Source organism: Vanacampus margaritifer, chromosome 1 (assembly GCF_051991255.1).
Source record: "Vanacampus margaritifer isolate UIUO_Vmar chromosome 1, RoL_Vmar_1.0, whole genome shotgun sequence".
In the NCBI taxonomy this organism is placed as follows: Eukaryota; Metazoa; Chordata; class Actinopteri; order Syngnathiformes; family Syngnathidae; genus Vanacampus; species Vanacampus margaritifer.
This window is the reverse complement of record NC_135432.1, coordinates 31,346,943-31,372,905: the sequence shown is the minus strand read 5'-3', so window position 1 is coordinate 31,372,905 and position 25,963 is coordinate 31,346,943. Positions and strand designations below refer to the sequence as shown.

Here is a 25,963-nt window from a genome sequence, read left to right as displayed (position 1 = left end):
GTTAATGAGCCAAGCCACCTGGCAGTCCGCCAAACATGAGCGTCAATGCCAAAGCTCTCACAATGAGCCTGACTGTATTACCACTGAGCTCTGTCTAATTATACACTCCATTGCAGGTGGTGGTGGTGGGGGGGGGGGGGGGGGGGGTGTAGCAAGTGTCAGGGAACACTTGTACAGGAATAAGGGAAGAGTGAGGTGAGGGGAGGGGTTGTGAGATCAAGCGAGCTGGGGAGAGAGAATGCTCTGACAGGGAGATAGAAAGTGAGAGAGGGAGCGGGAGCGAGGGAGGGCGGGAGCAAAGAGGCGTTTAGAGAGTGAGAAGAAGGAGAGGCAGGGACAGGATGAATAGTGGAAAGGCTGAGCACTAGCGAGGAGGAAGACACAAAGTGGATATTTCTCTACGCCTGCTGCTGCTGCTAACCTGATCTAATGCTTGCACTCTCCAGTAGCAGTTACGCGCAGGCACCCGGCGAGGTATGTCACCACACCACTTCCTCTTCTGTGTGTGTTTGCGAAGTAAAAAAAAAGTGTGCCAGGAACTTTGAATGAGACGCACTGTTGTATGTAGAGCGAGTCTGAAGTGCGCACAGGATGTGTCACTGTCACCCAAAAAACAAATCTCCAAATCTTTTGTTTTTGCGTGTATGTTAGAGGATGAATGTCCAAAATTCACTCAAGTAAGATGGCACCTGTGTGTGCGAGGATGAATGTGTGCTATTCAGTAACGTAAGCCAGCACCTGCGTAAGTGCGTGTACTCATATGCATGTGTGTGTAGGCGCGTGGTGGGGAATAACCGAGAGAGTGTGAACAAGCTGGTGAGTGTGACTGATCCAGAGAGAGAGAGGGAGGTGGAGGTGCATCACTCAGCCTGATCAGGACTTTCAGAATTAGAGCAGTGGGCTTAAATAGCCCTGGTCCAGAGATAGCAAAGGGGCCCTAGAGGAGGTGTGTTTAAACTGGGAGAGTACACAGGAGATTGGTCAGAGTGGGACAATTTGCAGTCCAGTCAGGAGCAATATGAGAACGAGCTCAACGAGAGAAAGAGAAAGAAAACAAAATAGGAAGTGCAGTTGTTGCGTATGAGATCTTGTGACATCATGTACAGGTGCATCAGTCAGTGAATAAAGTTCAGAGGGGGACTAAGAACCGGGTATAGGGTTTATTTCATAAAAAGGAGTTAAACAATAAAATCTCAATCTGCATCTCTCAGTTAGACTTTTCATTTGTCAGTTCTCACATCGTCCTTTTGGGCGTGTTTGAATTTACGAAACAACCTAACTAACTCCCCACTATTGCCAAAAGTTTGTGTGTCTATTTCTGCTCGCAGTCCTCCCTTGTGCTGTGTGCAGAGTAACGTTTAACAGGTTCAAAGAGGACATCGTTAGTGCTCTTTCATGTCAGCTTTACATTTGTCCTCGCTGACTTAATTCACTTGTACCAATTATGAGTATGTTCTGCAAGGTTGCGCTTTATGGTGCAGAGGAATATTTCTCGAGGTGCATGATTTCCAAGATTGACTGCCATTGTTCGAATTGTGGCCACTTGAATGATGGGATGGTGGAAATTCTGGGCAAGACCCATTAATCGGCTGGCTGATTATGGCCCTTCAAACATCGGACAAAAATAATCAGCCAAATGCCTTATATTTGCCGATTGTTTTTAACTTTTGTTTGCTGTAACCTTTTACAGCAGTCGCACACAACAATGGTTTGTTTATTTACTACACATAAATCTATACGATAACCTTGTATCGTTATACATGGCCTGGATGTCTTATTTTACACACAATCTAAAGTCACGGTTCATAAAAAAAGAGACAGAAATTAATCAAATAAAAACATAGAGCAAGATAAAAATAATAATAACATAGATATAAATGTGTTAAATATGCCACACGATTCACTACTGCTAACACAAACACACCTATGAAAAGGATTAATGTCCTTATAATGTCATTTATTAAATGCATTGGACCACACAATGCATTCTAGTAACCGAAAAATATATATTTTTTTTTTACAATATATTTGGGTCATTGACAGATATGGATTTGACCAGACCCAGCACAGCTAATTGATTATAAATACACAGCAAATATTTATTCTTTATTAGTATTTATAATTTTACTATTATCTACAATTTAGGACATTTGCTAGGCAATTTTTTTTTTCAGGTCTTATCACATGATGTCCAAATAAGTCCAGTTGCTAAAAGCCTAACTATTTAATTTTTTTGTGAGACAGTACAAAGGGAGAGTTTTTTTTTTAAATGCATTATATATATTTGTAATTTATTTTAATGCATTATATATATTTTTAAATTAATCAGCCAATTATTCGATAAACTTCTACTGCCATTAATCGGTATCAGTATCTGCCTCAGATAAAATCCCTATTGATCCGACTCTAGTAGAATTAACACACATGCGTCAGATGAATGATTGCTTTCTTAGATGTGTGTCTGCTCAGCAAACAAGTGAGTTTGAGTGCTGCTGGCCCTTTAAGAGGTCTATTTTTGCAGAGGCACACATGAAGCAGGAGGCCGTGGCACACAGATCGTAGTGTACGGGCCTAGCCTCACTTGTGTGACTCCACACCACACATCCCAGCGGAGCGTAACCTTGTGACTAAGTGATTGCGGGAGTGAGTGATAAAAGTGTGAGCATGTGCTCTCTCAGCACAAGCTCAAACAGGAACATCATCAAAAGTCAAAGCTACAGGTTTTGCATCTGACAAGGAGAGTCAGCCCCTTTTCAAGTGGATCTCTCTGAAGCCTAAAAGTGATAATGAGTGGGAGCTCGAGATAAAAAGACACCCTTATGCACACTGTGCGCAAGTGTGCCAACATTCCCACATAATTTTTTTTGATATGCAGATAGCAGTGAACGAAATCTGAAACATCCATCCATGCCCCCTTCTTAAAAACACATAATTCTCCCTCGTTTACTCACACCCACACTATCCGCAAAAGAAAGAGCACATCTCGGAATATTTCATATACTTGGAGGTGCGTTCAGTGCTGTACGCCCCCGTCCAAAAATACTTACACATTGTCGATATGCGAACTTAAAATAATCATCTCCTTATGCAATCTGCATGTTATATAATGCATGGCCTGTCATTATCACAGGGCTCCTTCACGCCCTGCTGTGCTTCTCAACCTACCTACCTACCAAACACACACACGCACTCACGCGCGCACACACACACACACACACACACACACACACACACACACACACACACGCACACACACTACACTTTGTATTGACACTCATATACTCTACTCGAGCACTCTCACCTACTTTGATGGTGTGCTCTGCTGCAGCCTGCTAAATGAGTGAGAAGGAAAGGAGGTGAAAAAGAAAGGGAAGTTTGATGAATATGGATGCAACGTATCATGCGGCTTGTTACTGGGCTTTAAGCCACGGACTTATATATGAATGGACTGTCAATAAGCCCCTTACGGCTGAAACAAGAGGGCAGCCAACTTTGGTTGCCACTGTTAACTGCTGTTCCTGACAACCTCTGTTATTTTTTTTTCACTGAAAACACTGTTATCAGTGTGTGTTTTAGACTAGGTTCCATGAATGGAGTCATGAGAGCCTCTCAAAGAACAAACTTCTCGCTTTGCATTCAGAATATTTAATGTCAGTATTGTGAGTTGTGACTGATAGAGTTTAGTTTTACGTTTCGCAGCGAATTTTGTCCCGATGGGCTTTGCTTTCATTTCATTGTTGATGGTTCTGACAACATGATGCAAACAAATCTTTGAGTGGTACTCAGAGATACTGAATACCTTATAAGAGAAACTTTGTAATTGTATTCTTACCGATGGAATGTACATGTAGAGCTTCTCCCAGACATTGGTACAACCATACATGGTGGCATTTTTGCCCTAGAGACAGAAAATAACATGAAAACGTCACAGAGAAATCAATGTATTCAAGTTAGGCGGCCTTAGTTAATGGTGACACAGTCTTTATATATTTAGTGGAATCAATACATCATACATAAACAATATGTGTACCAGATAAAAGGTATATATTTTTGTATTGATGGCATTTTCATATTTTGTGTCGGTGCCGAGTTATAAGCAAACAAATGTGAGCATGTGAACATGTGACATGTTGCACCACCAACGGGTAAGTTGTCTCACTATATCGGGTAAGATGTCACACTGGATTTTGGAACTAATAACACAAGGACAAAATTATTTTTGTTCTGTTTAACTTGAAAGAGACCAGTGAAGTCAGTCAAATAATTTTTTTATCATTGATTTTGAAAAATGTGTTGAACATAAGTCAGGTTTCCATCCAATAGTTTAGAATTTAGCGAATTTAGTACTAAAAATGCGCAAAACAAACATGAGACTTATGCCCGTTTCCATCTGTTCTTCTTTCGCGAATATTGAGAGGGGACTCTGCCGCTGTAGATGGTAATTTAAAAGAAGAAGAAGAAGAAGACCAGGAAGTGACTGCGCCGTGCAATGACGTTGTATGAGTTTGCTTTTGTAATTTTTGATAAACCGTAGCGCTTCTTTGCTGTTTTCCATCTAAAATAGCATTAATCTTTGCTTCTTTAATTAATTCCCCAAATATTTGTTACATCGAACCCCCAAACATTACCTTACTTTATCGTCCTACATTGCTTTTGGGACTACAAACGTACATGTGACGTAATATCCGGTCAAAACGTGCGACGTGTATCCGGTCTTGCCAGCGGTTATTCGCAAAACCTGTTTTCATTGCCAAAATTAGCATTTTCCTTTTTTTGATACGCTTCAAAATCCACCCCCTCTAAGTGTAAAACATTTTGAGAATTTTGGGCCCTTTTTTTGAATTTCTAGCGTGTCCATTCAGTTTTATTTTCACATTTCTTGAAAATTCAAATAAAAATGGGTGGATGGAACGACAGACATTGAGCAAACAAAAAATATGATACAACATGCCCTGCATTAAAGTCCTTGTTAAAGTCATGTATAGGTCATGGCTCTCAGCCTCAAATGTCTATTTTGCCTTCCTTAAACTGAAAAGGTAAGATTAAATTGAATTACAAACAGAAAGCATCGCTTCATCATGAAACTTACTGCAGTCCTGATATGTGACAACAGCTGGAAGATCCATTTTTAAACACTCAAATAAAATGTGACAAACCAACTTCCTCACTGGTCAGACTCGTTATCGAATGGGCACTTCGGGCACACGTAAACCTAATTGCCAGCAGTGCAGTTTTCATTGTGTTTTCATTCTTTTCATATGTGACAACTAATCCCAAAATGACTAAAACACGTTGCTCCAAACTACCATGTAGGTTAATATTAGCTCTAGTTTAAAGTTAGCTTAAAACAGAGTAATGACTGAAGCAAGACAAGATGCCTGAATCTCTCCTCTATCAAGTCCACATGAATTAATGCTAAAATTTGTCTGCGGACAACGCTTGTTTCAAAACACATAAAGATCAAATATTTTACTTCGGGTTGTGCAAAATGGTTAACTGGTGCTCATCTCTAAGATGGCAGCCCGTGGCTTTCACATCTCCCTACAGCAAGTCAGCGGCGTTTTTAGTCCATTCATCATATATAAGACCATGGCGGTGTGGTTGAAGCTTATATTATATGTATGCGGGTGTTGAAGTTATTCACTCCTTCTTCAATGTCTTTGAAGTTTGACTGACATGTTGAGGATAATAGCTTTTATTGTTACTCACGGTCACACCCTTGGCTCAATCCTTTCAAGTTAACCTGTTAAATAGAACAATGAGAATATCCATTCTTCCAAGTCTAATTTAAATAATATACATGTAAACATAATTTAACATAAAGGGCTTGCAAGAACTGGCTGGACTGCTTAACGGTGACACATACAGCAAACCTTCAGAGAAAACACCGGTGGGCCGCTATGATCACACAAATTCATGAAGGAACGGTTTCTGTGTGCATTATTTAGCTGACTCTTTGCTGTTTCTTCAACCTTGGCGCCCCCATCCATATGTACCATCAAGCAACCGGATTGCTCCTCCGCACCTCGTCTATAATAGGGACTCAGTGACCGTTCAGCTCACACCTACACTAAGTCAGGACCTACATTGTGTGCATGCCGCAGCCTTGTGTAGTGTGATCTGTTCCCGCTACCGACAACGCAGACATACATGTCACAATATATTGCGGAATATTGGTTTTGGTGTCACTGTACAGAAGAAGTAACATCCGAGACATCCTGTGGCTCCTATACCGTCAATAAAATACGTTCTTGCCTTCGATACCCTTGAAATGCTTTTCAAACCCTTTCATATTCTTTTTAAAAAAATACTGTATACCACTAGCTAATACAATCACACACAGGCACTTGATTTGAACTTTGTGCAGTTCAGTCTCTTCTCTATTAGTTGGTGATCATCAGCACAGATGATCAAATGGTTCAATAATAAGTCTCTAGTGCAAGTGGTTAAAAAAAAAAGTCACAAAGGTGTCTGATGTGATGTTCAGGGCTGTCTATTATAGCAGAGGCGATGAATATGAGCAGTGACGAAGGCATTACAGACAGCTTCTGTGCAGACAGTCTAGACAGATTCTCTGTCAGTGAATGGCACTCAAGCTAGCAACAAGAGACTTGGCTGTGGGCCCTCCATGGAGCTACCATCAACTGCGTGCTGACATTTTACTGCTAAACAAGAAAACTAACATAAGCCCTCTTTGACTGACACTTTCTAGGGGACAGTGTGACAATAACTCATATTTACAATGGAAACAAACACAAATTCATAGAGACGCTTGTGTACCATCACATTCTCACTCAACTAACCACCACCCTACTCATACTGATCTCAGTGTACTCATATCAGCACCTTGGAGTTGTACTAGTCACGTTGCAAGCTAGTGCACAGGACCTGGCTAAGAATTTGTATTTCTGAAAATTGTGGAAAACTGATGTTTAAAAAAAAAGTGATGTGCTTCATCAAAAATACACATGATGGCACTTGAGTTGGACTTTTGTCTTCATATTGGGCCTGTCAGTGCGATATCTTCATGGTTGAACGTAGATGGTGCACAGAGGGAGGGCAATCACGCTACACTGGTGGAAAGAGCAAGAATGAAACTACTTTAAATGTCAATGAATGACAACAAGCTGTTGCGCCCACTTAAGAAAATGTCAGCCTCACGGGTTTGCAAAATACTTGCTAACTGTCATCTTGAAGAAGCAGTGCATGTTCCCTGCATGTGCGCCTACGTGTATACTCACGAACGCCACAATTGTCTTGTCATTTTATTCTGCTTCTACAGGCTGGCTGACCCCGGTGAAATTAGATGAGTCATACTTAACTGATACTGCGTAAAAGCTAGCTTAAAGAGTCATGGTGGCCCTATTTATAACCTAGGGGCAACAGGCCTGCAGTACCACAAGGTGGGATTTCCTCCCAGAACTACACTAAGCCTGCCGTAGGCCGTACCTGTTAGGATTGTCTGGGATTAACCCAACTATACATTACAGGCGTCACTCTCTCCTCTGCATCACTCAAAAACGTCCCCACTTGCAAGTTGCAATGGAACACACGTTCCCTGACCACTTTAGGAGAGAGACCTTCGCGATTGCATCTATTACTGAGTTAGAGAACTAGATTGCATCATACTGAGAGATTTTGCAAATATCATTTAATTGATTATATTTATAATATTTTCCATCCTTCCATTTTCTGAACTGCTTAATCCTCCATTCACACCCACAATCACACCTAGGGACAATTAACCTGCCATGCATTTCTTTGGAATGTGGGAGCAAACCGGAGTACCCGGAGAAAACCCACACTGGCACGGGGAGAACATTTTTATTAGGGATGCACCAAAATAAAAAGAAAAAAGAAAAAAAGAAAACCGAAAATGAGAAATGCTTAAAAAATTATTTTTAAAAATGTATTTAAATTAATTAAAATTGTAATATTATTATAAAATATTTATTTAGCACTGGCATTTTAACAAAGCACAATATAGATCGAAATGCGTCCACGCCACGAACATGTTGGCTAATTGTAGCCTACATTAAACTCCAAACGTGGGGTGAGCATGTCAATGTCAATGTGGTTCGCACGGGCGGGCACAGATGCATGCGTTGCGGATAACGCGTTTGTATTTGGAGGGGAACACGCTGCGGCGCACTTAAAATCCGCACATTAACATATTCACCAAAGTTTAAAAATAAATAAATTTCTTCGCACCAGCTAATCGGCTTCGGGAACGAACTGCAAAGTCACACACAGCGTCCTGTAGGTCTGTAGGCACCCGGAGATAGTGGTAAGTGTTTACACGTTTCAAACTGTTGATAGCAATAGTGCTCGAGTTAGCTAAAGTATTTAGCACGGCCACCGGAATGCCAGTGAACTAGTGGAAGTGCTCGAATCAAAGAAAAAAAGGAAGGCGCTGCAGAAGAAAGAGTGGCTCACCTGTAGTGCAGTACTCGGCAGCGCTCTCTTTTTTCGACACGCTGAAATACTGTACAATAATTTACCAAGCGACGGCCCTCTCTTATCCAGTGTGCGGCACACGGTGAAACGCCAGTGAGTAGCGAGGCAGACACTCAAACAGATGTTTGTTTGCAGCCGGGTTTTTTGCTGCGTCACCACAACATCCTATTTCGTATATTCTTTCGGCTTTAATTTTATTTCGTCCGAATGCCCAAAATGCCTATTCTTGCCATTTTCAGTCAAATATTTTCGGTGGGCGAAAATTCGGTGCATCACTAATTTTTATATTATATAATGTATTTGAAACACCTATCTTTCTGACCGTCCACTAAATGTACTGTTCAATTAATAATTCAAAACTGAGTAGCACTTTGAAAGGGCAGACTTTTTTCTGCAATTTGTAGTGGATTTCATTTTAACAATAACAACATAAACTATAATAATAATAATAATAATAATAATATAACAATAGCTATAGTAATAATAATAATGACGTTATTATAATAATAATAATAATAATAATAATAATGACCATATTATTATTATTATTACTATTATTATTATTATTATTATTATTATTATTATTATTATTATTACTATTATTATTATTATTATTATTATTATTATAGTTTAGATGTATATGGCACATGTCAAGAGATTCGTACGTGGCTACACTGGCTACACAAGCGCAGTTGTCGCAGTGAAGCCAGTGAATGTAAAACATAATAAATTAATCCAGTGATTGCATTCAAATGGTTGTGATGTTCTGTTTGACTTTGCTTTCATCTAATTTTGGTACTACTTGCGGCTCCTGATATTCGTATCAAGGTGTTTAGAATGAATGTGCAGAGTAACACATATAAGAAGACACATGTATGACTCAGTAGTCTCGCTACTGTCTCTAGGCACATACAGATTAACGTGTGTGTGTGTGAGCGTGAGTGTGTGTGTTAATGTGTTTATAGTAACTCTTGAGCCATAAGCCCATCCTCATTGTGGTTGAGCCGGCTACGGGCTGGGCTTCCTGTCGGAGAATGGGTCAATCTATCTTTTCCCTCTGCTTTCTTTTCCGCTTTCTTACATTCAACAACAAATTTTTGCTGCATCAGATGTCCATCGCAAGAGATCCCTCGCACGGCCTCAAAACGGGATCAGATTCCTGATACAGGACTATGAGAACAAGAAAGCAATACAAAATCCATCACTCATAGATGCCAAGATGAAGCCTTTCCCAGCTGACTTTGCGTGAGAGGCACCTTTGCCTGGTCACCGACAGACAGTAATTCCTAATTAGCATTCGCTCCTATGGGCAATTTAAAGTCTTTAATGAACCTAACTTGTATGTTTTTGGAATGTGGAAGGAAGCCGGAGTTCCTGCAGAAAATCCACCTAAACACAGAAAGAATATACAAACGCCACACAGATTCAGATGAGCTGAAAGATGAAAGCCCGAACTTCAGAACTGTGAGGCAGCTGTGCTCAACCATCATATCAGAATAACATTTTTATTTCAATTAAAATAACTGGCTAGAAATGTACACATGAAACCTCACTAGTCAAAGTAGATCAGTCCTGCTTTTGTTTCTGTTTAACATATCCATCACTGTTATTTGAAGGGTGTAGTGCAGGCTTCCCCAATCCTGGTCTTCGAGGGCCGGAATCCTGCAGGTTTTAGATGTTTCAAAATAAATTGAATAGCATTGTTTTTAATATTGGCTTTAATGTATTAGATAATATGTCACCCAATTTAAATTAGAAAATGAATATATCCTTCATTGCACTACTATTACTTCATATGACTCGCTGTTGACCCCTAATGGGACAAATCAAAAGTCACAACAACTACCTCACTTCCTTCAATTTTCTGGCTTGCCCCTATTTATTTATTTATTTATATTTCCTGTGCTCCAGTCAGTTTACATTGTTTTGCCAATGTGGGGGGTTTGGAGGGCGTGGTCATAAAGTACAGACGGATGAGGTATTGTGGCATTCGTGTTTGGATTTCGAATTAGGAGAAATAAGTATTGTAAATAAGTACTAACAGAAACATAATACCCACATATATCAAGTACCAGCCCCAAATTGATATACTGCTTCACATTTCGCCACAGTGAATAAAAAGCTGTCATTTTTTTTGTCATTGTTTAAACTTTTTAGATTCAAACTGCCATATGGAGGAATTTGCCCCAAAATATCTTTACATTAGACTTTTTTTATTTGACCAATGGTGAGTCAAACATTTTCTAATTAGTAGATTAACATTTAAGTTGAGCACAGTGGGTGCTTCTGCAACCCCCTGGCAGCAATGACGTCTCCGCATTTGGGGCGAGTGGGGCCGGGCCCCACCAGATGGTGCTGTTGAGCACTATGCAGGCTCATAATTGGTCTTCTTTATAACTAATAATAATAATAATAATAACAGAGCGGCAATGAGTCCGATTTTTTTATAGTCATACCACCGGCCGGGAATTGAACCCACGACCTCCCAATCTCAGGGGAGACACTGTACCACTAGGCCACTGAGCTGGTATGTTGTGCATGATGTTTAAATAGTGAATTGGTGGGAGGAAGATTTGTTATGGTTGTAGGCTAGCGGGCTAGCTAGCAAGAAGCTACAGCGCGTAGCATGCTGCAGCTCAAACTTTCGCTCCGACTAAGTTACAGTGAATACCGGTCGCCATTTCCTCCTCCCGTCCGTGAAGCTTTTCCAAACTGCCCGCGTGTGGAGGACACGACTAGTCAGTTAGTTCGTTCCCATCTCCCCGACATGAAGCAACAGTCCCACTTGCGTAGGCGTGCACGTGCGCTCTCTCTCTCGTCCTCTTTCGCACTCTCTCTCATTGTAGAAATTGTAATCCCCCAAAGTAATCACCATTTTTAATAAATGTACCTGTAATCTGATTACATGTTTTTTCCTGTAACTGTAATGGAATACAGTTACTTTTTTTTTGCAATCTGATTACCTAACGGCGATACATGTACTCCGTTACTCCCCAAGCCTGAGAACAGCTGGGTCTACCAAAGGCACTTAACTTTTTTTGCTTTGTTTTTTTAAATACAAACCCTAGGCCGAAATAACAACCACTCACAGTCCGGCCAACCAGGAATTCTCACTGTGCTCCAGATGTGTCACTCCGGGCCTGTTCATAATGCATTCCACGTGAGCTGCTGCTCCACCCCGATCAGAAAACACAGTGCTGTCAACTCATCCAATGATTAACCAGTCTGTTGATCATAAAACGGTGTCTTACTCGCTGTCCCCTTGGGTTTGTGCGGATCATTTAATCCTGCATGATTTGTTCCATTGCGGCAGTAAACTACAAAGCCTCTTTGTCCCACTCTGTACTCCTTCGCTGAGTTTGTTTACAACCGGTTCGCTGTCAGCTATGGCTTGGTGTATCGCGTTTTATCCTCCAGGCAGGAGCTACAGTCCACACTCGGAATGTAACAAAAACTAAAGGAGAAAAAACACCAACAGATTTACAAAGAGCCAAGTTCTGAAAAAAGAAAAAAAAAACACACACACAGAAGACGTGGGCACCTACACAGGGGAAACCCCCCTTCAGATGCAGCGGCCAGGCACATGCAAATACTTTACAATTTACATTTAATAAGAAATCATTGTTCTTCATCTTACATTGAAGTAGTTTTATTTACAAAGGAAGTCAGAAAAACATGTTGTGTTGTTAAAAAGGCACTGAATTGCTTTAATCACTTTTTAATAATATTTATATATTTGCAATAAAATATCAATAATATAATGGTGTGCTTCTACTTACAGAAACTTTTTTTATTATTATTACCAACGCTAGGGCATACCTCACATTGAGTCATAGTTTAATAAATTTGTCAAGCACTATATAAAATAGTAAAATAACCTTCAATGAGAACCTCTTCACCTCTTTCACTATGACTGTGTGTTGTTGCATCAATTTTATGCCAGTCAGTGGAAATATGATTAGTCATGAGATTGATTTTGCGTTCTATTTAATTTGACGGAAAAATCTAATTATTCCATGTGTTGGTTCAAAAATTATGCTTACGTAGCAGAGGATGATTTTATCTTTACCAATTAAACACTCACCCTGTTCATCACTACGTTTTGTTGTTGTTGTATTTCATCCAAAAATACATTTTTAATTTTTGGGTTTTGTCATTTAAAGAGAACATGCTCTTCGTGTTCTTGTGCAAGTATTCTCTCATTTTGAATTTGACGCCTGTAACACGTTCCAAGAAACTGGGAAAGGGACAACAAAAGACAAGGAAAGTTGAGGAATGCTCACAAAACGCCTGTTTGGAACATTCCATAGGTTAACAGATTATGTGGAAACAGGAGATTGACATGATACGTTATAAAAGGAGCATATCTGAAATGTTCAGTTGTGAGCCAGTCAACACTAAAAATGAACACTCACATCATTACTGGACTGTTAGCTCAGTATGACGTTAGTCTTTCAACCAAACAATTCGGGTTCAAGTCTCAAGTTTTGTTTAGTTTTTTTGCTATTTAACATGGCCGATAGAGTTCACTGAACTACAATATGTAACACTTGGTCGTATTTTGGTGCATGGTAAAACGACCAATATGGTCGTTATTGTTGGAAGACTTAGTTGTTCACAAGCAAGTATGGGGTGAGGATCACCACGTTGTGAGCAACTGTTAAATAACTATTAGGAAGACTTAGGAAAATCATTATCAGCTAACACAATTGGCCGCTACATCTGTAAATGCAAATTAAAACTCTACAATGAATAATGAAAACCATATATCAACAACACCACAAAAACACCACCGGCTTATCTGGGCCCGAGCTCATCTGAGACACAAAGCAGAAAAGTGTCAACTAGTCCACATTTCAAATTGGTTTTGGAAATTGAATGAATGATGTGTCCTCCAGGCCAAAGAGGAAAATGACCATTTGGATTGTTATCAGAGCAAAGTTCAAAAGCCAGCATTTGTGATGCTATGGCATGGGTAACTTACACATTTGTGAAAGCACCATTAAGCTACATAGAGGTTTTGGAGCAACCAATGCTGCCATCCAAGCAACATATTATTTTATCGTCCCTGCTTATTTCAGCAATACAATGCCAAACCTCATTGTGCACAGCATGGCTTTTTAGTAAACGTGCGGCCTGCCAGCAGTCCAGACTTGCTTTCTAGTTACCATTGAAAATGTGTGGCGCATTATCAACTGAAGTTGTACATCGAGCAAGAATGGGAAAGAATTCCAGCTACAAAGCTTCCACAATTAGTGTTTTCAGTTCCCAAACACTTATTAAGAAAAGATAATGTAACACACTCATAAACATGCCCCATGCCCCATTTTTTTTTTTTTTTTTTTTGGGGGGGGGGGGGGTGTTGCATACATCAATTTCAAAGTAAGCGGATATTTGCAAAATAAATAAATGAAGAAAGAAAAAGAAAATACCGGTAGGCTAATAATAATAATAATAACAACAACAAAGTTCCTCAGTTTGAACAAATATTTGCCTTTGTAGTGTATTTAATTGAATGTATGTGGAAAGGAATTTGCAAATAATTGTATTTGGTTTTTATTTACCTTTTGAATAACTCCCCAACTTCATTGTAATTGAGATTTGTAAATGCCAAAAAATGTCGAAACATTGTTAAAAACAATTTTTTAATTAATCAATAAAATTACTCAATTTCTATACATTCTTAAGCAAATAAGTTCACTCCATAACATACTAAAATGTAAAGAAACAAACCCACACAATGAACTCAGTAAATAGTAGAGCAGACACACATCGGCGGCCCACACAGACTTGCAGTACATCAGCTTCAAGTAGCAATCACTTTGAAAAATAAAAGTAATGCTCACCATAAATGTCAGACGAGACTGTTGTCGCTCGACAGTGAAAATATGTCGGTGTGGCCTTAAGAGCTGAGACGTTTCCATTCCTCCTCCACTGTCATTACTCTCTGTTCAAATGCACTTAAACTGCCTGCATGTTTCTTTGGATAAATATACTGTAAATATATTTGTTGTGTTAAAGTAACACTACTAATTTATGATTAATGTGTCATTCTCCAAAATTTGTTTACAAACTATGGTCATCCATGTTCAGTCTTCTTTTTCTTTTTTGGTCCTCACTTGACTGTTTCTGACTTGTAGCATTCACCGAACTATACTTCTGTCACCAGTTTAGTTTCATTTGAATAAGCCACAGCAGCCATGCCAATGCACTTGTCTCGACTCAGTCACAGAGGAAAATCATTGAGAGCTCTCCTGCGGCTCTCCTGTTGCCGTGCATGAGCTTGTGCGTGTTTGTCATGTCAAACTAAATGCATTCATCAAATGAGGCACTTTGTGGAGGACAAAGGATGCAAATTCAAATCAAAAACTTCAGACAAAGAGCAAAAGTGCATGCGTATTAGATGTCGAGTTTTCTTTTGAGTCACGAGCAGCAGAGAAAGACAAAATGTGAGAATGTGTGTAGGATGAACTTAACTATATACTTCCCAGTCGCTCGTCAATGTGTCACTCTGCCTTCCAGCTAACGATTCATTTAACTGCAGCAGCAAAAGAACTGCCACACATGGAGCGAGGCAACCAAATGCGACTGAACTTTTGCGCAGATAAACTAGTTCTATTAGTAATGATTGGCTGACCGCTAAAAAAATATATACCATGTCAAATCATGATCGCTTTCGCAGCAAAAACTACATTTGCAGGCACAACATGCCGTCACCAAGCCGTACTAAGACAGTGTATACAGTACAGTAAACTTGTACTGTATATACACTATGTATATTGTGTTTTATCAATTTTACTTCACTCTATAATTTCATATGTAACCGTGGCTAAAAAGCAAAGTGTGGAGAGCCTCTGCAGTCAAATATCGAGCAGCTTGTAGTTTGGTACTATCAGACATTGTGTGTAGTCATCAAGTACAAATGAACATAATATCAGTTTTAAGAATGAAATACAGTGAGTCATACAATTTGTTGTTACTATTATTATTATTATTATTATTATTATTATTTAACACATACAGCTTGCCAAGGACCCTATCTGTGTTTCATGACCTCAACCTTGTTTCTTATTTCTTTAGCCAACATTCAAAGATCGGAATATGAACAAAACAACGTCGGGCTTGGAAATTAATCGGATTTTAATCATGATTTGATTATTCTATTTGGACTTCTTGTGATCGTAAAATTGTTTTCATCGCTAAAAACGGATTAATGTGCTAAATGGCACACTTTGTGTTGAAGCATGTGACATATGAGTTTTAAGATGCTTATTGACACTTCAGTAGGAGTTTCAGAGCTTCATAAATCACTGAACGTGAACTCAGTACACCTGTGACGCTGTTTGTTGGCCGGTTTAGCTAATGTGGCTAAATTCCATGCGAGGCGGCGAAGGTAAAAGTTTGCTTCCCGTCCGGTGTCAACAAAGCACAGGTCACAAATCATCGCCTCAACGGCAGCAACTAAGCGGCACTTCTGTAAATGTCGTTATCCTGAAAGGAAGATGAGGAGAAAGATGGACAAGCTATGCTAAGTGCTATGCTATCACCTTGCAGTCAAAAACAACAAAATAAGTGAGGGGCTAACAAAAATTAGCATGACAATTTATAGGTTCCCACATTGCCCCTCGGAGGCATTTATTTTATTTATTGTTTGGTATTCTATTTGCTATTGTTTTAATACCTGAACTTTTGAATTGTTGCTAATATATTTTCAGCTTGTTGTTTTACGTTATTGTGTATTTTAAGTTGAGTTTTGGTAGTAGAAGAAATACAATTTTTAAATCAATAAATACGCGTTTATAATTGTGATTTCAAGCTTAATCAAAAATAATTGTGATGATTATTTTTCCCATAATAGCCCAGTCCTAACAGAATGATAAAGGCAAAGACAATTAGGCTTCAGGTGAAAATGAATCTGCCAAGCAGATAATTTATTGTTTTGTGGTTAAAGACTCTTGTTTCCTTGCTTTGGGTCCTGAATTATCTTTCTCAAATTCTTAGCGAAAATTGCTTCCCTCTTACCCTAATTATGTGTGACACTGCTTCCAAAGAGGTTTACTAATAAAGCTTTGTAATAGGGATTTGATTGTGTACATTGTACAAATGAGTATCGATGATTTTATTGTCTCGCATCATTTCAAATGTTAATGTTAAACTTTTATTTTCCCCTGGGGGGGTTACTGTCTTTATTGCTGTTATTAGAACTCACTAGAGTGTGCACGTGGGAGTGGTTCACATAGTTGACCTTCTTGCAACTGGCCCAGCCTCTATTGTGAATGTCTCAATTACTCAAAGCTACCATAACAGAAGAGAATTAAAAGAAAGCTGTTTGTAGTGTACGTACTGCACTTTTTTGTGAGTCATCATTATACTGAATTGTATTGTTTTATATCATAATTGGAGTGAATCGTATCATATTATTTTGCATCGGAATAACACATTGTGAATGTATCATCCTGTTGCAGTGTATTGAAAAACATATCATGTCAGCCTCAGTGATGGAGATAAACATGCCTAATTCAAATAAAGTGTACAAAATGAATGAATGGAAAGACAGATGAGAGCAAAAGGTTATGGGTTTGAATTTCAGCTCCAGGTCTCAAAAATGGATGGACAAAATAAGTGTTCCTAATGTTGCGACCGCGCAGCATCCTCGGCTGTTTGTGCATGCTTGCGTGTATATGAGTGTGTGTTTGTATCCCTCAGAGTGATTAAAGCGAGTGGGCGGCAGCAGCAACTGGTCTGCCTGTGTGGCTCTGCATAGCAGACATGTTTCTCACTGCTCGATATTACTCATTTCCTCAGTCGCTTGCACATACACACACTTGACACACAACTGAGACAAATAGGGCTCTCAGTTATTTCCCTTGATTTTGCTGGCTCGCCTATATCATTTCACACACCGAGATCAGAAAGTGGGTAGCTGTATCTGTAGCTGTTGCAGGTGTTGACAGCGGCGGAGTAGCAGAGTAAGGAGCTGGAGAGTTGGTTGACCCTCTAGGACGCTTGGGATATGAATGGCATGCTACGCTGGGATGTCTGCTCAGCCTGCACTCAGGTCAGTCTCTCGTCACGGCTCCATCCAGCCGGCTGCCTGCGCCCACATCAAGTTTGCGCTCACATGGAGGGCTGATTGACAGGCCGGCAGAGGCAGGCGCGCTTGTGCAGAAAAGGCCGGATGATGCGGCGCAATTACATTCAAATGTTTAATCTTTATTTAAAAATATACTCAGATTAGAAATGCAAAATGAAGTAAGCAGTGGTGTATAAATTAAACTCTTGGCACAAACTGTGCTGATGTTAAGCAAAAAAAAAAAAAAAAGAAGAAGAACAAAATCAAAGTGTGATGTGAGAAAGTACATAACATTGCTATGATCACACTCCCACAGCAAAGTGGCTGCATCGAAAGAGCAGCTCTATATGCATGTGTGCACAGTGTAGGAGTCGTCTTTCAGAAGACGTTTCTCTGCAAACTCCTCCACATGCACAATATTCCTTCTTTGTTTTCTCATACTGTTTGGCAGGTTTCAAGCAGGTTTATTTGGGGAAACATGTTTTTTTTTATGGGGTTATCAAAAGGCTAAGGACATTCATTTCTGGAGAAAAAAATTGGAGATTAAGAATTTGTTTAGTTTGACTTTATTATTTAACTTTTAGGGTATGTTTTTACCCTAACACTTTAAAATCTTTGTAGTTATATTTTCTCTTTTTTTCTCCACACACTTGGCCATCCATCTAAACGTGTTCTAAACCTGGAGTGGCCTCTAATCAATGGCCAGACACGTACATGCATGTATAAATAAAGACAACCACTCGTGCTCAGATTCACAATGTCACTGAGTGGGAGCTGACCCTAAATATACATATATTATATTGCGTTGCACTTATTTTGTAATGGATACATACCATTCTGTTTGTAAATTATTTTTAGCACAAAGGTCAAACTTTTATATTTTTCTGTATTAAAAACAAACATGTAAATAATTTTTGCTTCTGATGGGACATATCGTCGCTGCTATGTGAAAAACACTTATGTCCATTTTTGTCTTTTTTTTTTTTTTTTTTACATGTTTATGTTTTGGGGATGAAACTGAATACATGACATCTCAAAAACGTAAAAAGGTTAAAAATAATAATAATAAGAAGAATAATTGACATAACTTTTTCACTTATGTGAAACTGTTTTTGGGATGAAAGTGAATGCAGACATCTCAAAAATGTAAAAAATACATAAAAATAAAATTAAAAGAGACAAAAATGGACATAAACTGTTTTTGGGATGAAACAATGCCGACATCTCAAAAACGTTAAAATGTTTAAATAATGACAAAAATGGAAATAAGTGTTTTTCACTTAGCATCAATGATATTTTATCTTTGGTTCATCAAATATTAAGAGGCGCTCTGAAAACATACTAGCTTGAATGAAGTTTTTTTGTATGAAATTGGTTGTTATTGTTAATATTACATTGGCAAAAAAACGTCATCCGTACATCTGAGACACTGAATCTCACACCCACAGCAAACTGCCAACTTTTCAGCTTTCCACTCAGATGCATAAACAGCTTGCTTGTCTCCAACGCTGAATCTGTTTTTGGACCTCGTAACTTGTTGAGCAACAGTTTACCCGTCGTTCTGTGGAGTATCCCTATCTCACCTTGCAGTTGCCATGGTGACAGTATGGCGGATGGCGGGACTGTAGATTGTTGTCGGGTGAACGTGGGGCCAAGAGGCGGCGTGGCGTTGTGGCAGTGGGGATGGAGGGAACAGCTGGGATGACAAGATGGTAATGAAGGGCTCATTTTGATGCATTTCGGTGGGGGGGGGCTGATGAAAGCGAATTAGTGGAGCACCCCCGCAATTCTCACTGAATGAAACAAGACTGCAAAATCTGTGACACATTGGAGGACTCATACACACACAAAAACCTAAACAAATAAACACATTCACACATGATCCCATATCCCGAGCAACATGGCACGCAGTCGCACAGTTCTCGCCTCTTTTGACAAATATTTAGTTGGCACAGACAAATACTCACTCACTCACTCACTCACTATCCACAACAACTGGTGCTGTCTCTGTCAGCTTTTGGGTGGGTGGTGACCAGCTTTGACTGTCACTGGGGGACCAAGCGCTGACGGCTGTGGGAGTGTTTGTGTGTCTGCTGCTGCTTGTGTGTGTGAAAGCAAAGGGCCATGGGGGTGTAAGTTTGGGAGGGTGGCGGGTTTGGGGGGGGGGGGGGGTTCTGTAGTACAGTTCTATAAACTGCCGGCAGGCGTCGCGGGGGTGGTACATCAAAATAATATCAAAACACGTCTCCATATTCCAATCATTACCAAAGAGTTGGAGATGAAAACTCCAGCTGTGCATGTGTGTGTATGTGTGTGTTTAACACACAAGGGATGTATCTGCTTCATTAGTTGTAAGGTGTATTTTTAGCTAACATGTGGGAGTACTGGTAATGTGTTTGAATGAAAATGACTAAGTTGAAGAGTTTCAGTCCCACCACAGTGCACTCAGGTAATGACTAATTAGCCATGGCTATCAAAAGCAAAATAGTTCAAGTGCAAAGAATTCTGACCTTTTTCAATTTGGCAACATTCAATGTCAGCAGCAGACAGGCTGCCCATCTTATATATAACCTTTATAACCTCTAAAGGTGGGTAGTAATGAGCTACATTTACTAAGGAACATTTACATTTGTGCTTGTAAGTAAAAGCTCAACGTCGTTAATTACACAAAAATGCACAAATTCACATGAATATCTCTACTTATGTCAACATCAGTCTCTAACAATTTATATTTAGAATGTTATGGGCATTAAGCTTTTTTCTAAACATAGAGTGTGGCTCATAAATTGACATATACCTAAGGTATGTAAACTTACAAGCCCAACTGTATTTAGGTACAGTTTTGGGAAAATTGTACTCCTTTGAGTAATTTTAATGCAACCTACTTTTTACTTATTCTTGAGTATATTTGTTCAGAAGAAACACTATAGAAACACAGAGCAGATTTTTAAGACCTTCTCAGAGTTGATATAGCTACACACTCTGCAGAGATAAATCAACACTTTAAAAAAAATGGAATATTTAACACTGGGAAAGAGTGCATTTTTTTATGTGTCAGTGTTTCCTAGTAATAAGCAAGGAGGAAAGGAGACAGATGAAAATGATGCTGATTCGTATCTTTCAAACTTGAAATGTGCAGATGTGGAGGCCTAGTTAATCGAACACTCTGTAATCAACTGTGCGAAATAACACATACCAGGACACCATGTTGTTAAAATCTACTCCCAAAATTTAACGCTGGAATTTTAACACTCCAATTTTTTTTACTTTTATTTTGTTACAGTTCATTCCATGCTACTTTTATTTATTTATTTTATGTAACTTAATGCTAGTGCAAGATGTTTATTTCGCTTTGTCAGAGAGATTCTGCCTCAGGCGCTGTCACATGAATCTCTTTGAGCTAGCCAACATAACCACTAGTTTAATTTGACTCCATTTCACCAATCATATGGAGCTAGGTGGTCGTATGACCGCACATAAAGCCCCCACGGCCCCTCCCACACAGAAGCCAAGTTTTGAAAGTGACTCATTTACGTGAAGCTTAGGAAGGAGGAAACAACAGCATGCGACTCAAAGAAGACATATCAATCCAATCTACTGACTACAAAAAAGTTGTGCAGTAATTTGTTTCTGCCAGGAAAAAAAGTCCACATTTCTATTTACAACAACTCAACTCCAAATGTGGTGTTTCAGGAGTGGAAAGACAGAAAGTAAATTTAATACCATTTCTTGTGACTGAATTTGCCTTAGTTTGTGTTATTTTTAGAGCTGTCAAACGATTAAATGTTTTAATCCGATTAATCACATCTTAGAATTTTGATTAATCACGATTAATCGCTTAATAATAAACCGCTTTTTTATCTACGTTTCTCCCCCGGCAAATTTAAAGAGCACCGGTTATGTGTTATTTCTTTTGACATTTAATGTTATGAGGACGTCTTCAACATCTTTTGATCCACTGCACATGCTCACCGTCCTTTTTTTCTAATCAATTAATTATTGCATAATTTAAAATGGAAAAAAATAACCCCGATATTTTGACATTTAAAAAATTTCTAAATGTGGTACGCAAACATTCATTAAATGCTTTACTTTAATGCATGAAATTATGTTTATTGGTCATACACAACCTGTGCTACCTTAAACCTAGCCATCCACTGTCACGCTAAAGGCTAATCTATGGTCAAAATTAATAAGATTAATCTGTGTTAATTCATGATTAATGCGATAATTTTTTGGTGATTAATTAATCAATTAACGCTTTAACTTTGACAGTACTAGTTATTTTGAAAAAGAGTCTATGAGTCATTGTTTTATTTAAAGTGATACTATTGGCCATTTTTGTACATTTGAAATTCATGCTCTAAAAAAACAAAGAATAAATCAGAAGTTATTCACCAGTTACTCACTACTTGGTGGGAAAGTCAAACATTTTATTAATACTGTATGTTCTTTGCGCTCCCACTAGTCTAAACAAAGCTTTCTGATTAATATTGTGTTTGTGGTATATGAATTAAGCAGTAAAAGCCACCCGTCTTTATCCATTTCAGGGGGCAGCCATTTTGCAACTTGCTGTCGACTGAAAATGACATCACAGTTGCTCAGACGTTTTGCCCAATTTTGAAATTTTGAACATGTTAAAAATTGTAAACATCTGGCGAACGTCTCGTTAACAGAACGTTTTGCGAACCTTGTTACTTTGCACGAACCCTGACGAGAAATCAACTTTTGCTACCTTTAAAGGCTTGAGTAATTATTTGGAGAACTTCTTTTTACATTAACTCAAGTCATATTGTTCCAAACAGTAGTCTTACTTGCATACAATTTTGGGTTCACCTGGTGACCTCGACCTATATCTGATCTATGTTCTTCTCTGTAGGTGAGTGTCTTCAATCCTGAAAAATCCACAGTGATCTAACAGTGATGCTGTGCCACAGCCTTCCCCTCTGTCTGTGCCCCCCATTCTCCCGTGAGGCCCATGTGACCTAGCCTACGCCCACACATAGGGGGCACCCACTGCCGCTGGAGCCCACCCATGAATCCCAGCCCTGACCGCGGCAAAGAGTGCCTCCCTCCCAAAAAGAGGGAGTCTCGGCAAGGGTCATCGGAACCATACCTTCCCCCGCCAGATGAATTTAAGCCCCCTGTGCCATTTCGGAGTAGGACCAACATAGTGCGAGGGGAGAGCAGCAGGGAGGTAGGGGAAAGGCAGCGAGCTCTAATTACCCCAAACCCCCATCTGATACATACTCCTCCACCCCTACCTACACCAGCAGCCCTGCCCCTGCCATGGCCTTTGAGCTACACTTCCTCTGTGTCCCTGCCACTCTTTCAAGGGCATGTTGTGGAAAGGAGGGGCTCTGGCTCTCCTGCCTGGAGAGATGATCCCCTCTCAACAGCACTGCCTCACCACTCCAGGTGGCTCCGAGCTGAAGGGCCCCTTTCCTCCCCGTCCTCCACCTGCTCTTTCAAGACTCCCTTCCCTGCTGATTCAAGAGAAATGTGGTCTTATATTAACAGTGGTCGACGAGATTACAGCCCATCTCTCTTCTCCCCGTCCTATTTGTTTGGCCAAACCTCTCTCTACCCTCATGAGCCAAGTTTAGTTGAAGCCAGAAACAGATACCTGGGCAAGAGGCCCAATGGACTGGATGGGCCAGGCAGCAGGACTGCCTCTGCCTCCAGGCATTTGCTCACAGGTGATTACGGACACGATAATATCCGAACTAGATTGGACACTAGTCCACAAAGCTCCCATACCAATGGCGGGCGGAGACAACAGGAAGATTTGACACCTCATGCTCAGTCCGGGGGCCCATTTTTTTCAGACTCTAAAGCTCAGGAGGGCCATGAGCCACATTCCTCACTGCAGGACAGACATCGGCAAAGAATACCGACTAGCCCCCATCCTCTGGGACAAGACCCCAGGGTAGGTAGAGAGGGATTACTGGACCCCGTGGGAACGCCAGCGGCAGAAGCTCACATCTACTACTCTTTGGGATCTGTCTGCCAGCCGAGCCCTCAGGCCTCCCAATCCTACCCTCCCTGCAGTCCCTCAGGAACACCACTGTACAACTTGCAAGTAGAGCCAGGCCCAAAGAAGCACAATCCAAGGAACTCCCCCAGCTCACCGCAGGGTCTACTGAACAGCCATGACAGGTCCCAAAAAGACCATGACAGAGACCAAGACAAAGACAGAGGAAAGACTTTGCAAAGGGACAGGGAGCGAGGTAAAGACAAAGAGAAACACCTGAAACATAACAGGGAACATGTTCCCACCTCACCCCCTGCCCTTCACCCATCTCCCCCTGCGCTCCTACCTCACTTCACCAAGGGTTCGCTCATTGAGCTGGCCAGTGGGCAGTTGAAACAGGTGGAGGAGCTGCAAACAGAGGACTTCTTGAGGAGTGCTGATACATCCCCAGAGTTCCATCTGAGCACCTGCACGGTGTTGCTTATTTCCCCCAGCGGTGCGCAGGGTGTCAGCCATCTGCAGGTCCACCTCACAGACCGCAACACTCAGGTAAGCATTCACATCAAAAATCGTCTCGAACAAATTAGGCTCCAGATGTGTCAAATCAAGGACCAGGAACTAGAAACCCTCCCATTGTTTGGTTTTAGCCACAGGTGCTTCTATTCAACCCTCCCCTGGGGAGCTTATTTACCTGTGGGTTGAGTAGAAGAATCTGTGGCCAAAACCAGCCACACTGTGGCAGGGTTTTTACTTTCTTGACCTGGATTTAACACCTCTGCCAGGCTCATGCTTTCGCCCTCTCAATCAAACTTCTCCTTTTCACCTGAAATCCTTTAAAGTACCAACATTTGCCAACCATTTAGTTTGACTACTTTTGCTTTTACTAAGGAGTTACTGAAGGTCTTGGTGGAGTATCCGTTCTTCGTCCAGGACCAAGGCTGGTCTTCTTGCTGCCCTCGGAGAACAGCTCAACTCTATGGCCTTTCCTGCCGCCAGCTCACAGAAGGGGATGTCTGCCTTGCTCTCACCCCTACACCCAAGCAACTCCACCGGACACATGTGCGTTCCTCCTCCAGGGTCCAACGCACACAACCCCTTTCCAGGGTTGCGGCAGGAGGGCCGAGCAGCTCACACAGGGAGAAAATGCCACCTCCTCCTCCTCCTCCCCCGCTCCCCCAACACCCACACCCTATCGGGCCTCCGCACACTCCGGCGGCAAAACCTCAGACTCAGGAGCTCGGGCGCCCTCGGAAACGACGCTGGTCAGCCCCGGATGTCCTTCCCTCAACAGGAACTGATGAAAGCCTCCTGGATTTACCTCAAGGCTCCAAGCTGATGAAGTGGCAGTAGAAACTTGCACATGCACACGTTCACCAACAGTAAGCACATGTATATGCGCCGTTGCAGGTATGGAAAAAAACGAACAATCAAAAAATTACGGGTGTTCACACGGCTGCCCTAAGGCTTAAACATGTCTACTTGTTGCACCCCTCCTCCCCCCTCTTTTGTTTTCCCTTCCTTTCCTTGGCAGTGGAAGGAGCAGCCACTGAAAGATGTCTGGGTGGCTCCTTACAGACACACTGAAGACATTAGTGAGACAATCAAGCACTCGTCTGTGTTCACTCTGTTTATGTAACGGTCGTCCCACAAACATATTTACCGACAGTGTGTCCAGCAGGGTATCAATTTCAATCAGTGTTATGAAAGTAAGTGCTATTCAAACATTGCAAATATCTCTATATATAAAAATATGAACAAAAAAGTTACTAAATATCTTACATGTGTACAGTGAGTATGCTAAACAGATTTAATGCAATTTTGTCCAGATACGTTGTGTTCAACTTCTTTTTTTTCTTGCTTCTCAACCATTGTGTACGCGTCGGTCTGGGCAGGCAAGATGAATGTAAGAGCGCAAGCAACTCTTTGCCTTCTTCAAATCTTATCACCTTCAACGAGTTGTTTGTCAAGGCATTACTCTCCAATATGTTCTTAAAATTATCTCTGAGAAGAGATGGGAGAACACTAATGAAAACTGCGTATGAGACAATCATGCCCACACGGACAGGTGTGTACATTAGCCTACACGCTGTTTTCCATTAAAAGCTGAATAGTGGAAAGAGTGCTGTAAGGTGGAAGAGTAATGGTGCTAATAACACGTTGGAACATGATGCTTTGTGGATATGCTCGACCCCTGTGTACTGTACACTTGTGTTTCCATTTCATTGTTTCGTACTGTATGCAGTATATCTGAAAACAGGGAAAATGATGAAAGTATTTTCAACTCTGATACGGGTATCTCCTCTGATTCAGCACACTTTCACTTTAGTTTTTGTGACTAAAACATCCCTGTTAATTATTCCTTCTAAATGTCATAGCTACAAAATGTATATTTTTTAAAATTGTGAATCTGTTACATGATGTTCGCTAGAAATAAATGGAAAAAAAGCTTCATAGATTTC

At 40.5% G+C, this 25,963-nt stretch overlaps 1 protein-coding gene across 3 annotated transcripts; it reads left to right on the top strand.

Moving 5' to 3' along the window:
• The first annotated feature begins 295 nt into the window (after positions 1–295).
• LOC144041235 (uncharacterized) lies at positions 296–25,959 on the top strand. Of its 3 annotated transcripts, XR_013290059.1 has the most exons (4): positions 296–474; positions 22,410–24,053; positions 24,393–24,911; positions 25,036–25,959. XR_013290059.1 is itself a non-coding variant. In XM_077555276.1 (3 exons), exons 2-3 carry the CDS (start codon positions 22,566–22,568, stop codon positions 24,852–24,854), a joined length of 1,950 nt encoding a protein of 649 aa, XP_077411402.1. In that variant the 5' UTR covers positions 296–474; positions 22,410–22,565; the 3' UTR covers positions 24,855–25,959. The 3 variants fall into 3 exon arrangements, 2 of the variants coding, with proteins under 2 accessions (XP_077411402.1, XP_077411403.1); XM_077555276.1 differs by having other exon boundaries at positions 24,393–25,959; XM_077555277.1 differs by lacking the exon at positions 296–474 and adding an exon at positions 17,171–17,515 and having other exon boundaries at positions 24,393–25,959.
• Positions 25,960–25,963: the final 4 nt, after the last annotated feature.